At 42.3% G+C, this 15,152-nt stretch overlaps 1 protein-coding gene across 3 annotated transcripts in view; it reads right to left on the bottom strand.

Moving 5' to 3' along the window:
* MOS14 (ARM repeat superfamily protein) overlaps nucleotides 1-15,152 on the bottom strand; it is a 68,110-nt gene that overhangs the window by 6,018 nt on the left and 46,940 nt on the right. For all 3 annotated transcript variants that reach the window (XM_010273848.3, XM_088903126.1, XM_010273849.3), the window contains 3 exons: nucleotides 13,082-13,201; nucleotides 12,867-12,959; nucleotides 12,604-12,749 (listed from right to left, as the gene is read on the bottom strand). In XM_010273848.3, the coding sequence (XP_010272150.1) occupies nucleotides 12,604-12,749; nucleotides 12,867-12,959; nucleotides 13,082-13,201 (359 nt within the window). The remainder of the gene's footprint in view (nucleotides 1-12,603; nucleotides 12,750-12,866; nucleotides 12,960-13,081; nucleotides 13,202-15,152) is intronic.

The raw sequence follows: 15,152 nt of genomic DNA on the forward strand, positions 1-15,152 counted from the left end.
GAAGAAGATGCGATGGTCCTATGTAGCATTTCCCAACCTCGGATCTCTCTGTTTGACGACATTAAGAAGGCAGCACCATAGTCCCCGGAATGGTCGCTCTTACTGTAGAAGATCCAGACCGGCACGACCGACCCCGATTGGTCACTTCACGACGGGTTGGTTCCCACCATCATCACCAACATCCATAACTCCACCCATGAGGGCATTCAAAAAACACTACACCGCATCCGGACTGATTTCCATTGGCGAGGTATGAAGACTTTTATTCGAGATTTTGTCCAGAATTGCTCCACATGCCAATAGCACAAATGGGAAAACCTACACCCGGCAGGCCTCCTTCAGCCCCTTTCCATCCCGTCGCAGATCTGGGCCGACATCTCCATGGACTTCATTGAGGGACTTCCCAAGGTAGGGGGCAAATCAGTTCTCTTTGTGGTAGTCGACCGCTTCTCTAAATATGCGCACTTCATTCCTCTATCACACTCGTACAGTGCCACTTCGGTTGCCCTCGCCTTCTTTACACATATCTTTCGCTTACATGGGTTGCCGGAATCCATCGTCAGCGATAGAGACCCGGTCTTCACTAGTGCCTTCTGGAAAGAGTTATTTCGACTACACGACACCACCCTAGCCTACTCATCAGCTTACCGGCCACAAACCGACGGTCAGACGGAAGTGGTTAACCGCACTATCGAGATGTACCTCCGTTGTTTTGTAAATAAGTCTGCCCACTGGTTCTCTGTGTTAACATATGCAGTGTCTATCACTCCATTCAGCACCTTCTCTCTCACAAAGTGACAATCAACCTCTATGTGCTTGGTTCTTTCATGAAACACCGGATTAGAGGAAATATGAATTGCAGCCTGATTGTCACAATAGAGCTTCATTGGAGTGTTAATATTGTATCCTGTCTCCTATAGAAGGTTCCTTAGCCACACTAATTCACAAGCTGTATGTGCCATAGCTTTATATTCTGCCTCTGCACTACTTCTCGTCACGACTGTCTGCTTCTTACTTTTCCATGTTACCAGATTACCCCCAAGAAAAGTGCAATAGCCTGTGGTAGACCTCCTATTAGACATAGAACCGGTCCAGACAGCATCAGTATACCCTTCTATTTCAAGTTTTCCACCACTTTTGTATATCAAACCATGACCAGGGGCCCCTTTTAAATACCTCACAATTCTTAGAACTGCATCCCAATGAGGAACCAGAGGTTTCTGCATGAACTGACTTACCACACTAACCGCAAAAGAAATATCTGGCTGAGTAATGGTTAGGTAGTTCAGTTTACCTATAAGTTGCCGGTATCTGCCAAGGTCTTCAAACACTTCACCCATATCACTGCTCAGCCTGGTAATTGTTTCCATAGGTGTTTCAGTTGGTTTAGCACCTAACAAACCCGTTTCCTCCGGCAAATCAAGCACATATTTCCTTTGACACAAATTAATAACATGCTTAGATCTTGCTACTTCTATCCCCAAGAAATATTTCAATTTACCAAGATCCTTTGTTTGAAAATGTTCCTGTAGAAAAGTCTTCAACCTGTCAATGCCCATTTTATCATTCCTTGTAATAACAATATCATCTACATACACCACCAATAGGATTTTTCCTGCCTGAGTCATGACTAAAGACGGAATGATCAACATGGCACTGTTTCATACCAAACTTCTTTACCACCTCACTGAACCTACCAAACCATGCTCGAGGAGATTATTTAAGCCCATATATAGCCTTCTTTAGTCTGCATACCTTACCATCCTCCCCCTGAGCAACAAACCCCGGTGGTTGCTCCATGTAGACCTCCTTGAGCAAATCACCATGCAAAAAAGCATTCTTGATATCAAGCTGATAGAGGGGCCAATCATACATAGCTGCAAGAGAGATCACAATACGAATCGAACCTATCATAGCAACTGGGGAGAAAGTCTCTATGTAGTCAATACCATAGGTTTGGGAGTACCCTTTTGCAACCAATCGAGCTTCCAAGCGCTCAACACTACCATCAGGCAAATACTTAACAGTATAAACCCACTTACAACCGACAGCTTGCTTCCCAGGAGGAAGAGCGGTGAGGTCCCAAATATGATTATGAAGTAGAGCTGAGAGTTCTTCTTCCATTGTACGACACCACCCTGGAGAGGCAAGGGCTTCCTGGACATCCTTAAGGACAACAACTGAGGATAACAAAGAGATAAACTGGCGATGGGAAGCAGAAAGGTGAGTGAGTGAAACATAATTAGAAATAGGATGAAGGGTACAAGTGCGTTTACCTTTCCGCAAGGCAATGGGAAGATCAAGATCAGAGACTGGGTCTAGGGCTGGTGTGAAGACAATTGCCGGATCTGTCGACGATGATGGAGCCGAAGGAGTAGCAGCCGGTACATGTGGGGCGATGTGTATACGCTTGACAGATAGGTGGGCGTTCAACAGGGGTAGTGGCACTGGAGGCTAGGACTTGGTCACGACTAGAACAAGGGGAACAGAACCGACAACTAGAAGTGGAAGAGGGGGAGGTGATGAGGAGGAAAAAGCATCACCAGACCCCAAGAAAAACGGAGTAGACTCAAAGAAGGTAACATCAACACACACAAAGGAACGTCGAGAACTAGAATGGTAACACTTATACCCTTTTTGGGTCCGAGAATAGTCAAGAAAGATGCACTTAATGGATCGTGCATCTAACTTGTCCTTCCCGGGGCCTAGATTATGGATGAAGCAGACACACCCAAAAACCTGAGGAGAAAGAGGAAACAGAGACAAGGTGGTGAATGGGGAATGGCCATCAAGGATAGACGTGGGCATCCGATTAATCAAGAAGCAAGAAGCACCACATCACTCCAAAAGGGTTTGGGAGCATTCATGTGATGCATGAGGGATCGTGTTGTTTCCAAAAGATGACGATTCTCTCTCAGCCACCCCATTTTGTTGTGGAGTGTAGGTACATGAGGTCTGATGTATAATGCCATGTTGGTCAGCTTACTAACAGACATAAGGTTAAACGAAAATTTAAGGACATACAAAACTGAGGATAAAGATAGGGGGGTTAAGTGAACCGCCAACACCACAAATCGAGGATGTAGAACCATTAGCAAGAGTAACAGATTGTGATGTTGAGCAATGAGAGAGGGAAGAAAACACACCTGGAGTCCCAGTCATGTGATCGGAGGCTCTAGAGTCAATAATACAGGGATTGGGTGTAGATGCCAAACAAGCCATACCTGAATGTGCGAAAGTAGCCGGGTTCTACTGAGATATGGATTGGATAAACCTCTGTGGATGTAGGAGGCATCTGATCAGTTGAACGATTCTCCTGTCTGAAACTGGTGTCACTAGTCAAGGCATGATTGGCCCAGGTTGAGGGTGGACCATGCAAGTCATAGCAATAATTAATGGTATGTCCATCCATACCACAATGAGTACATCTCCTCGGACCCGAGCCACGTCCTCTGCCACGGGCTCCCCCTGAATCTCTACCTCCAGTATGACCACCACCACGATTATATGTAGGACCACCACCACCACTTTGGCCATATACCGGACCACTACTACCACCACGGCCAGATTGAGCTCCTCGAGCTCCACCTCTAACACCACGGCCCCTTGACATTGCAAAGGTTGATCTGAGACATTAGAGTTCTCAGTAGATCCAATGGAAGTCCTCCGAAGTCGAGCAAACACCTCTTCTAAGGAAGGGAGAGCTGACCCTCCTAGTATCTGAGCCCGCATTGGTTCATACTCAGATTTCAGCCCCACCAAAAATCGAGTCACATCCAGTTCTCTCTATTGTTACTTAACTTTGACATCAGAAGTGAGGGGGTGATAAACATTCAACTCATTACGAATGTTTCTCATACTAGCATAGTACTCCTCAAGACTTTGATTGCCCTGTTGCAGATTAAAGTATTCCTGATACAGCTGATATACTCTGGTTGTATTGTCTTGACCAGAATACAACTTCTTAGAATGGTCCCACACATCTTTGGCAATGTCAAGAAACATGAAATTTACACTAATCTTGGGTTCCATACTGTTCCATAACCACGTGATAATATGTGCGTCCTCTTGTTCCCAGTCTTCATACTCATGAGAATCAGTGGAGGGTTTCTCCTCCCTTATGTGTTTCACCTTCTTCTTTGCCTTCAAAAAAACTTCTACAGATTTAGTCCAAGGTATATAATTCTCTTCATTCAGTTTAATGGAGGTCATTTGAACATTTAGGTAGTCAGCATGTATCATCACATTAGATTTGCTATCATTGTTATCTCCCATTGCTGAATTCTGTTACTATTGAATTCGGCACATTGCACACTACTTGATCACACGAATCACACTGGTTTCAACACTTGTTATTGCTGAAGGTTGCACTCCTTACACCACAAACCCTACCCTACGACTACCTGAAATCTCACCACTATATGAGAACCACTCCCCCTTCGAATCACACAAAAAAAAACAGCATAAACCCTAGCACACAGTCTGAAATCCCATCATACGATCTGAAACATTCTTCCTATTTGGTTCATAACAAAAAATATGCATAGAAAACTCTTACCTCATCACCCAAAAAATAAACCACACAAGAAGAAAATCAGTCCACACAAGACACCCACTGCACCACACAAATCAGCCCTCTTCTCTTCATCGATTAGGGGAGGGCTTCTTAGAGACCACAGCAACCGACCACGAACAGCACAACTGGAGGCATAAAAACCTCCAAGGGAAGAGGGCGACCACTCCTTTTCAGCCCTTTCCCTTATCTCCAATTGATGGCAGAGAAATCAAGAGAAAACCCTAGATTGAGTGCACAGAAAACATAAATCTGGGCAGATCCGAGTTGCTTAGTTGAGCTCTGATACCATATTATAATTCGGCCTGCCTTTGAGTTCTGTTAGTCTGATAACAGCCAAGAAGAGAGAAGAAGAAAGAAGAAAGAAAGAGGGAGAAAGGAGGAGAAAAGGAGAGAAGAAAAGTCTGGTTCGAATTAGGGAAAAATTACTTCTCCCATTCGGCCAGACATGTTTTATATTACAAATATAATGGAAAAGAAACATGTACCCTTATTTAAGTGAGGGACACTAGTTCTAATATAATATGACAGATCAGCAACCTCAACATAAGTATAAAGACAGAAATACCCCTACACTAACAACCTCAACACTTGTCCATTAGTGATTTAAAAGCAGCACCTAGGCACACAAGCAAGGTGCATTTCAAGGCATGTGCTTCGCCTAAGCCTAGGCACAGCACCTTTGAAGAGGTGTATGTCTGATGCACCGCCTGTTCAGTTTTGCACTTTTTTAAGCATTCACTTGCTTGCCAGTACTCCACAGTGGCCACCAGAGTTTCGGAGGGGGGTTGGACGGTGGTAGAACGAAGGAGAGGGAGGAGACAAAATCATAGCTGTAGAACTAAAAGGAAATCCAACAGCTACGGGGAACCTCAGTCAGGGAAAGGGGGTCAGAAAACAGGTCATGTTCAAAATTCAAATACCCCGCCCCTAATGGGGTCAATGTGGACATCGTGGATAAGTTAGCTGAGGCAGTAGTAGCCCGCTTCAAAGTAGCTGAACAATCTTTGGGCCAACTAGGCCTCAGCTGTGCTCAAGGAAATAGGAAAGTCTCTCTGTCAGCCCATCAAGACCCCGGCCCAGTGCGAATCAAAAGCCCAGAGAAGAACCCCAAGGTAGGCTCAAGGCCTTCGTACGGGGAGGGAAAAGGGAAGGGTAAAGCCCAGACAGAAGTATCATCGTCTTCTTCAGAGTATGAGGGATCTGAGTTTGGAGAAGGGTCAAGCTTTTCTAATATGTGGAGTGAAGATGGAAGGCAGGAGAGCGAGGAGAAGTTTTGTTCAGAGAATGAGACACATCAAGGAGAGTTCCCTGCGTAAGGTATCTCAGGAGATGAGCATCCCCGTGATGCTAGTCAGCCAGTTGGGGGTTCATTTGAAGGAGAGGGGGCGAGCTTGGCTCCTAAGGAGCTAATCCCAAAGATAGATTTCTTGGAAAGGAGGAGTTTGGCAAAAGTTACAGTTGCTCTATCTTCCCCTAGTGCAGAGAAGCAGGAGACCCTAGCAATAGCTGTTGCAACACCTGAAGATTCTGGTGAGCTGGATGGCTTTCTGACTTTAGCTGAAGCTCAAATGCAGCAGGCGCCAGAACTGCTAGTGGTTATCCTCCCAACCAGCGAGGTCCAGCAGACCCAACCTCAGCATGTGAATAAAAGGTACGTAACAGAAAATGAAATTTCAAATTGGGTTCCTTCCAAAATTCTCAGTTTTGGGAAATTCCTAGGGGTGTCCTTTAAAGGGCTCAAAGAGGAAACAAAAGCCTTGTTGGTGGCCATCGAAAACAGATTTCTGCTAGAAAAAGGAAAGAAAAATAGGAAGCAATCTGAGTTGTTGAGGTTAGCCTGGGGATTAACTGACTGTGTGGGAGGCGCAAGAAAGAGTTTAAATTCTTTAAAACATCGGTAATGGAATCTTTAAAATTAATCACTTGGAATGTCAGGGCCCTAGGGTCAAGCAGAAGGAGGATGGTAAACGGGGGCTTCTTAAGGGACAAGAAGCCAGATTTCCTGCTATTACAAGAAACAAAACTACAAAAGTTAACCTTTGGAGCTGTTAGGACCATTTGGGGTTTTGATTCGTGCGACTGGATTGGAATCACAGCTATAAACACGGCAGGAGTGGCACTTATCTGGAATAACAGCTCTTTCACACTGCTAGATAAACAGGTGGGAGCTTTCTCCATCTCAGTGAGGTTCATGTGGGAAGCAAATAATCTGCACTGCAGTTCACTGTGACAGGGATCTATCGGCTGGTGGAGTCAAATTTAAAGGAAGACCTCTAGGAAGAGTTAGACTCAGTCAGAGTAATGTGGGGAGGACCTTGGGTGTTAGGGGGGACTTCAATGCTATATTAGTCCTCTAGATAAAAAGGGTTGTAACAGGATAAACAGATATGTGAAATCTCCTGTGGATTTTATCCAAAGGTGGAATTTGATAAACTTGCCTCTTTCCGGTGCGAAGTACACTTGGACTAACAATCAAGAAGAGCCAACCTTGGTAAGACTGGATAGATTCCTGATTTCTCCTGAATGGGAAGAGATTTTCCCCAATTCTAGTCAGGTAGCTCTGCAAAGGGTGGTGTTGGATAATATACCTCTCCTACTAAGCACAGGAGGGCTGAAAAAGAGGTCATACCCCTTCAGAATGGAACACTGTTGGCTGGATTCAGAGGAGTTGGAGGCAAATGTAAAGAGGTGGTGGTCTGAATTTTCAGTGGAAGGGACAGCTAGCCATGTATTTTTTAAAAAAACTCAAAGGGCTAAAAGAAAAGATAAAGGTTTGGCAAAAGGAAAAGTGGATGAGTGATGGGGAAAAAAAGAGTGTCTGAAAATCATTGTTGATTTAGACAGGGAGGAGGAAGGAGGGCGTTTGGATGATGAGAAAAGAAAAAAGAGGTTTTCAGCCAAGAAATTGTTAGACTCCCTATTATACCAAGAGCAAGTAAAATGGAGACAGAGGTCAAGAGCTGTGTGGCTAAAAGCGGGTGATAAACAATACTGCTTTTTTCAACAAGACTGCCAATGCAAGAAAATAATTAAACTTCATAAAAAGCTTGGAAATTGAAGATCGAGTGGTGGATCAAGAGGAAGACGTAGCCAACTCTTTTGTTGGCATTTAAAGAAACCTTTTTAAAGAACCTTTCAAGAGAAGGCAAAAGCTGGATTAAGGTTTGATATTTGGCAGATCAACAGATAGCAGATTTGGAGAAGCCTTTTTCAGGAGTTCGGCTTTGGTCAGGGCAAAGCCCGTTCGAGCACTCTTTACAGCCTTGCATTGAGAATATCTTCGTATTTAGGTGCTTTATTTTATGGAGAGGCATTCCCAATACAAGGTTGCAAAAGGTGGTTGGAACGATGTGGGCACGGGCTTGCCCTGACGGAAGCCGATCTCCTTTTTCAGAAGAGGAGGTAAAGAAGGCCTTAGTTGATTTGGAAGGGGAAAAGGCTCTGGACCCGGATGGTTTCGCCTTATTATTCTTTAAGAAAATTTGGGAGCTTCTTAAGGCTGATATCTTAAAAGTTCTTGAGGAATTTCATAATTCTGCAGCCTTGGAAAGAATCTTGAATGCAACTTTCATTTCCTTGATTCCAAAGATGAAAGGGGCTTCCGAGCTGAAGGACTTTAGGCCAACAAGTCTGGTTGGGAGTATGTATAAAATCTTGGCCAAGATTTTAGCCACTTGGTTAAAGAAGGTGATAGATTCTTTGATATCAAAGTACCATGGAGCTTTTGTTCATAACAAGCATATTCATGATGTGGCTCTCATAGCAAATGAGCTAGTTGATTCAAGAAAGAGAGCTGGGAGGAATGGTTTGGTTTGTAAAATAGATTTAGAAAAGGCATATGATCATGTTAATTGGTCATTTCTGGATTATTTGATGGAAAGAATGCACTTAGGGTCAAAGTGGAGGAGCTGGATGAAAGTTTGCATATCCGCTCCAACATTCTCTGTACTTGTTAATGGTACTGCTAGAGGCAATTTCAGAGGTTCGAGAGGTTTGAGACAAGGGGACCCCTATCTCCTCTTCTATTTTTACTAGTAAGGGAAGGACTCGGCAGAATGGTGGACAAGGCTGTGGAGTTGAATCTGTTGGAAGGTTTTGAAGTCGGCCCAAATGGTACTTCTATTCCAATCTTGCAGTATGCTGATGACACTCTATTTTTCTGCAAGGCATTGGAGGATCAAATTCTGAATTTAAAGCGCCTCCTTTTTTGGCTTGAAATTGTTTCTGGGAAAAAGATGAACTTAGTAAAAAGCGAAATTATAGCAGTGGGAGAAGTGTCGAACATTCAGAATTTGGCTGAACTATTGGGCTGCAAAGTAGGACTTCTTCCCACAAGCTACATGGGGTTGCCTCTGGGTGAAGTGCACATCAAAATCCATTTGGAACCCAATTTTGGAGATGATGGATCAAAAACTGGCCACATGGAAGGCTATGTATCTTTCCAAAGGAGGGCAAGTAACTCTTATAAAGAGTGTCCTAGCCAGCTTGCCTACCTATTTTTTGTCTTTTTATCCAATCCCTTTGGAGGTGGTGAAGGCATTAGAAAAAAAAAAAAAAAAAAAAAAAAAGACGAGATTTTCAGTGGAGGGTTTGGAAAGACTCACATAAGTACCATCTAGTGAAGTAGGAGCAAATATGCAAACCCTACTCACAAGGGGGCTTGGGGATATGAGATTTAAAATCCTTCAACTTAGCTCTGTTAGGCAGCTGGCACTGGAAGCTTTATGCAGAAACGGTATAACCTGTGGAGGAAGGTAATAGCTGAGAAATTTGGGCAGGACAGTAATGGTTGGGAGTGCGATCCCCCTCCTTCAACTTAAGGCTGCAGCCTTTGGAAAGGAATTTGCAGAGCTAGCACCAAGTTCAGGGTATCAGGTTCAAAATAGGAGATGGCAAAGGGATCAGATTTTGGATAGACCCTTGGAATAAAGAGAGATCCCTTAAAGAGTTGTTTACTACCTTGTTCAACCTGGCAGCTGACAAAGAGGTGCTGGTAGCCGATACTTTTGTAAAGAGGGGAGAGAACATATGCTGGAACAAGCGTTTTAAAAGCGCAAGGCGCAAGGCAAGGCATGCACCAATTTCCTCCTTCCTTGTACCTTCTAATTCACCTTCTGGTTTTGGCTGGAACCTGGGTTTGAGAAGAGCTATCAGGGACACAGAGTTAGATTGTCTTTCAGCCTTATTATCCGTTCTGGATGGGGTTTTCCTTGCTCCAACAAAGGCAGATAATAGAATCTGGACTCTCACTCCTTCGGGGCCCTACACTTGTGCCTCCTTCTTTAAGGCCCTATTACCCCCCTCTCCTATTGGTTTGTCCTTCCCGGTTAAAGAGGTGTGGTGTCAACCTATTCCTCCTAAGGTTGGGAGTTTTTGTTGGGAAGCCTTCTTGGAAAGAGTTAATACAGGGGATTTACTTCAAAGAAAAAGACCCAATAGATGTTTATCTCCTAACTGGTGTGTCCTCTGTAAATCTGATGGTGAGTCTGGATACCACTTACTAATTTCTTGTCAGTTTGTTAAAGGTATTTGGGAATGGTTTACTTCTTTGTTTGGGTGCATGTGGACCCCTCCTTTGAATGTGCAAAGTTTATTCACATCTATGCCTCGCTGAACAACAAAAAGGGCCAAGATCATGTGGAGATGTGTTAGGGCTGCAGTATGTTGGACTGTTTGGGAGGAGAGATTCACGGATTTTGTCAGATAAGGAGAGAAGCTTGGAAGCAATCTTGGAGAGTATCCATGTTAGGGTGATACATTGGTTGAAAACTTTAGAACTGTTTACAGACTTCTCAGTTGATCAAATGATAAGAAATTAGAAGGAGATTGCAGATTCAGCTCCAGTGAAGAAGACCTCAAGTTCTTGTTGGACACCTCCACCTCAAGGGTTTACCAAACTGAATTTTGATGGCAGCAGCATGGGTAATCCAGGACCTTCCAGAATAGGGGGATTGATAAGAGATGAAAAAGGGAACTTGTTAGCTATGTATTCCGGTCCAATTGGGGCGGGCGATTCTCTAAAGGCTGATATTCTAGGAGCTCTTGAAGGGATCCAAAGGGCTAAGGACATGCATATTAAAAAATTGATCATAGAAGGCGATTCTGAAATTGTGGCGAATTGGCTAAAAGAGGATAGCTCTAAGCTCTGGATTTACAACAATGAAAAGAGGAAGTTTTTCAAGGGGTGAACAAAAACTCTCTCTTTTGGGCTGTGTTGTAAGTTTTTCATGGTTTGGGTGTACATTGGTATAGTAGGGAGTTAAGATTCTTTAGCTCCTTTTCTATGTAACTTCCTAAGTTCTCAATAATTAGTAAAATTTACTGTTATTGATAAAAAAAGCACACAATTTAAAAAAAAAAAAAAAGAAAAGCTAAAAAATCAAAAAAATGCAACAAAATAAAAAATATATAAAACATAAAATTAATAGAAATATAAACTTAAATTTTAAAATAAATGTTTTAAAAAACCTATTATATAAAATTAAAATACATAAACATAATTTGTAAAGCATATTCAAATGAAAAAACATATAAAACATTTTCAAGCATATAAAACCCACAATCTCTTTTTTTTCTCAATTGTAGCAAGTAGCTAATGTGATATATTACATTATTAATTCTACGAGCTGCCTTTGTGCCACGCCCCTCAAGGCAAGCCCAAACAAGTCCATGTTAGGGTCTTAAATTCTAAGTTTTCACACAAAAAATAATAATTTTATAGTTTTAATTTTCGCTTGCTCACTGAAGCTTCAAGAACCCCCTATTTAGTAATGTTGTCCATTCATTTGTCCTAATAAAATATCTTCTTAAAAGCAATTAAAACTATAAAATTATTATTTTTTGTATGAAAACTTAGAATTTAAGACCCTAACATGGACTTGTTTGGGCTGGTCTCGAGGGGTGTGGCACGGGGGTCCGGGGACGGAGCCCCCGGCCCAGCCGCCAGACTCAACAAAAAAAAGGAAAAAGCAGCAAATTTTCAAAAGGCGCACGCCTGGGCTAAGGCGCAAGGCGCACCAGGCATACGCCTTTTATGGGCTGCACCTAGGACCTGGGCGAGGCGCCTACCCTGAAATGCGCCTCGCCTGTGTGCCTAGGCGCGCCTTTTAAATCACTGGCTGGAACCCATCCTTCAGAAGGGATTTTAATGATTGGGAGATTCAACAGATATCTAGCTCTGCTTCAAGATCAGATTCTGAACTTGCAAAGCCAGGATTCAAGAGTGTGGAAATGGGAGAAATCAGGAGTATTCTCAGTTAAATCCTTCTACAGATATTTAGCATGTGGAAATGGTAAATGACTACATGTTTTCCTAGCCGGGTCATTTGGGGAACAGTAGCACCCATGGATGATAAAATGCTTGAAAGAAGACAAATTAAGATTATCTACCATGGGTGATGGTACCACAAGCCCTTCTCTGTCTTGCTTCATCTTTTTCTTTGTCATTTACAAATAAATAAATAAACCTCTTTCACCTTTGCTAGTTAGTGTCCACACCCCATTTCCCGCTAAAATCCTGCATAAATCCTAAAGTTTTATCCCATTATATGGTACAATCCTGTTGCTTGTAGTTCCAAGTGCTTAATTGTTTTTCATTCTAGATTTTTTTTTTCAGTAACAAATCAGGTGATACCATGATAGTACAGAGACTTCTAGTCATATGCACAGGATGCAAAGGACGAATATTTCAACTTTTTTTCCATAGGTCAGTGATAGAAATAGCAGAATTACATCGATAAAGAATGAGGATCCACAAATTGCATACACATAGTGTCCACTTCCCACATCATGCATTGGATGAAAGAAAGGTTAAGTTTGAGATCGGATTTGCAGAGTGGACTACAGATGTTCTGGGTGTGAGGGTGATCAAATGAGCTCTCACTTATCAGTGTTGTACTTGAATTCAGGAAGAATGAGAAAAATTGTCTTATATTTTGACTCATGGATCTGGTATATTTCCATGGAAAGGCAACAAAATCATACACTGAAACCATCAAATTGAAAAAAGAGAAATGGCAAGATGGTACCTGTGTTGTATTGTGATCCCAACCATAGAACAATCAACTAATGAAGGGAATATAGCGGAAGGAACAAATATATGAGGACAATAACGTATACACCTTGATGCCAACAAAAAGCAGTCATCTGCTATGTCTGGTCTAGCCGTAAAATCCTACAATGTGGATTATAACCCCAAGATTAATATCTATTGGCATAACTCAAATTACCAACTTTATATCAGTCCAGGAGATCATAAAGAAGCAATTACCAAGTGATCCCAAGGCCATACCTGAATTTTAGTCAGAAGATGTGTTGTATGACTGAAGAGAGATTCAATTAAACTTTTAAGGTAGTTCGCACAAGATGGATCAGACCCAAATATCTGTCACCCAAGACATCCACTAAATACTCAAAATGGAAGAATTAAAAGAATCGTAAGCTAGAAATGTTCAATTATTGACCCAAAAAGATGCACATGCTCAAGAAACAAAGAAGAAAACCAACCTTTATCACTTCACTTGAGAGGTAAAGGAAGCATGGTTGATGGTGTTGTTGATAAAGGCATTGTATCTCCTCAAGCATTGCTCCTATAGTGACACCCATGAACTTCCCAGAGGTTCTCACCTTGATAAGAATCAATAGCATGAAATAATTAAGATAACTAATTTTTAGGAAAGCTATCATGCATGTAAATTGTTGTCTCCTTGCATCATCTTTTGCTAACATAGCACGGAAAAGATTGAGGAAAATGTTACCCATAGAACCAGAGCAGGATGAGCAAAATGGGGTGTGAAGTGTGATAGGAGAATACCACTCAGGCTAGAAGGAAAATTTTATAAGCAGTTACAAGGCAAGCAATGTTGTATGGAGCCGAGTGTTGGGCGGTGAAGAAACATGTCCAAAAAATAGTATAGTGGAAATGCGAATTTTGAGATGGATGATTGGGAAAAATGGAAAGGAGAGGATAAAAATGATCATATTTAAAGGCACCTATGAATTGCTCCAATAGGTGATAAAACAAGGGAAAGTAGACTAAGATGGTACGGTCATGTACAGAGAGGACCATCCATAGCACCAATGAGAAGAAGTGATCTGTTACAAGTTGAAGGATCCAGAAGAATTAGAGGCAGACCAACAATGACATTGGTTGAAGTAGTGAGAAATGATTTAAGGACACATAATTTAACAATGTGCAGAACATAGGATTCATGTAGCCAACTCCATATACTTGGGACAAGGCTTAAATGAGTTGAGTATAGAAATGATAGGAATCCATCAATCTTGTCAATGCAGTAAGGTGGCTAGTCTTGGCCTCCCCAGGCAATGTGGCAAAGGTGCTAACTAGTACACCACCAAAAAAAAGTTCTAAATTTAAGATATTGGTAATATCATATATTTAAGTTAATAAACCATAAATCTGCAATTAAATATTGGTCTAAAACATATACTTTACAATCTCAGGACCTGTTTGATAACGGCTAAGGTGGGAATGACTTTTTTTTCTTTTAGTGAACAAGGGCCTGTTTGTTTGCTTTGACATCTGACATTTGAAAATGCAATAATTACATTAAGAGGTGTATTAGTATTGGTGAACTTTTCTTTCCTCTGAACTCAGAATGCAATAAATACAGTAAGAGGTGTGACAGAACATTTGCACAAGCTGTCACAGATGGCATTAAAACCAATTCCTTAAACACACATGGTCGTCTGGGAAAAGGTGATAAGGAGGTTGCAAGTTTGCTTGAATTAAAGTCACAAGACAAGTGGGAAGCTGAACCGTTGGGCCACTTAAAGTTATTTAGGGCCCAACCCAATCCAGGCAAGGTAATAGGGAGTGGGCCTTCTTAAATAGGTGGGCCCGGGCCAAATAATAGAAGAAAGGACAGAATAATTAGTGGGCCGAACTCTATGGGCTTATCTAAGGGGGGACAAAGGGTCCACCCAGCAGGTCCACATACTACTCTAACTTGCAATTCTGGGCCCAGTAGGCCCGAAAGGTTAAGTGGGCTATACTTAACTGACCCAAGATCCAGGAGGGCGCGTGATGACTTAAAGGTGCACATGACAAGGCATGAACCTAAGGCAGACAGTAAAATGGGTATACCATCGTCTTCATCGAGCTCTCTCTCTCTCACTTGAATAGTACAGCGCAGGTATCCAGTTCTTTACAGTGGAGACCCTCGAAGAAGATGGTACAATGTGACCTGGAGCGCCGTAACCCGAGGTGTGTGAAGAGCAGTGCGGATTCCGACTCAGATTCAGACAGATTGACAGATGTTGAAGAAATCTCTCAGATCAGAAGCTGGAGAAACCATCAACTTGGGAAGTATCGACCTTCAAAAACCAAAAGATATGATGGAAGAGGATAGCTTAAACACTGTTCTACTATTCCTAGAGGAAGAAACGGATCTGCAAGACCCTGGAAATGTCCAAATGCAAAGAAGATTGAGCCTTAACAGCGGCGAACAGAGATTTCCCAAACCGGGTATGCCAGACAAAAGTCAGATGGAGTTGGAAACAGTTAAAGAGGTGCGGCAGATAACATCCCTGCCAATAAACCAGTCTATTCCATGGG

Source organism: Nelumbo nucifera, chromosome 4 (genome assembly GCF_055504915.1).
Source record: "Nelumbo nucifera cultivar China Antique chromosome 4, China Antique-T2T, whole genome shotgun sequence".
Taxonomy (NCBI): domain Eukaryota; kingdom Viridiplantae; phylum Streptophyta; class Magnoliopsida; order Proteales; family Nelumbonaceae; genus Nelumbo; species Nelumbo nucifera.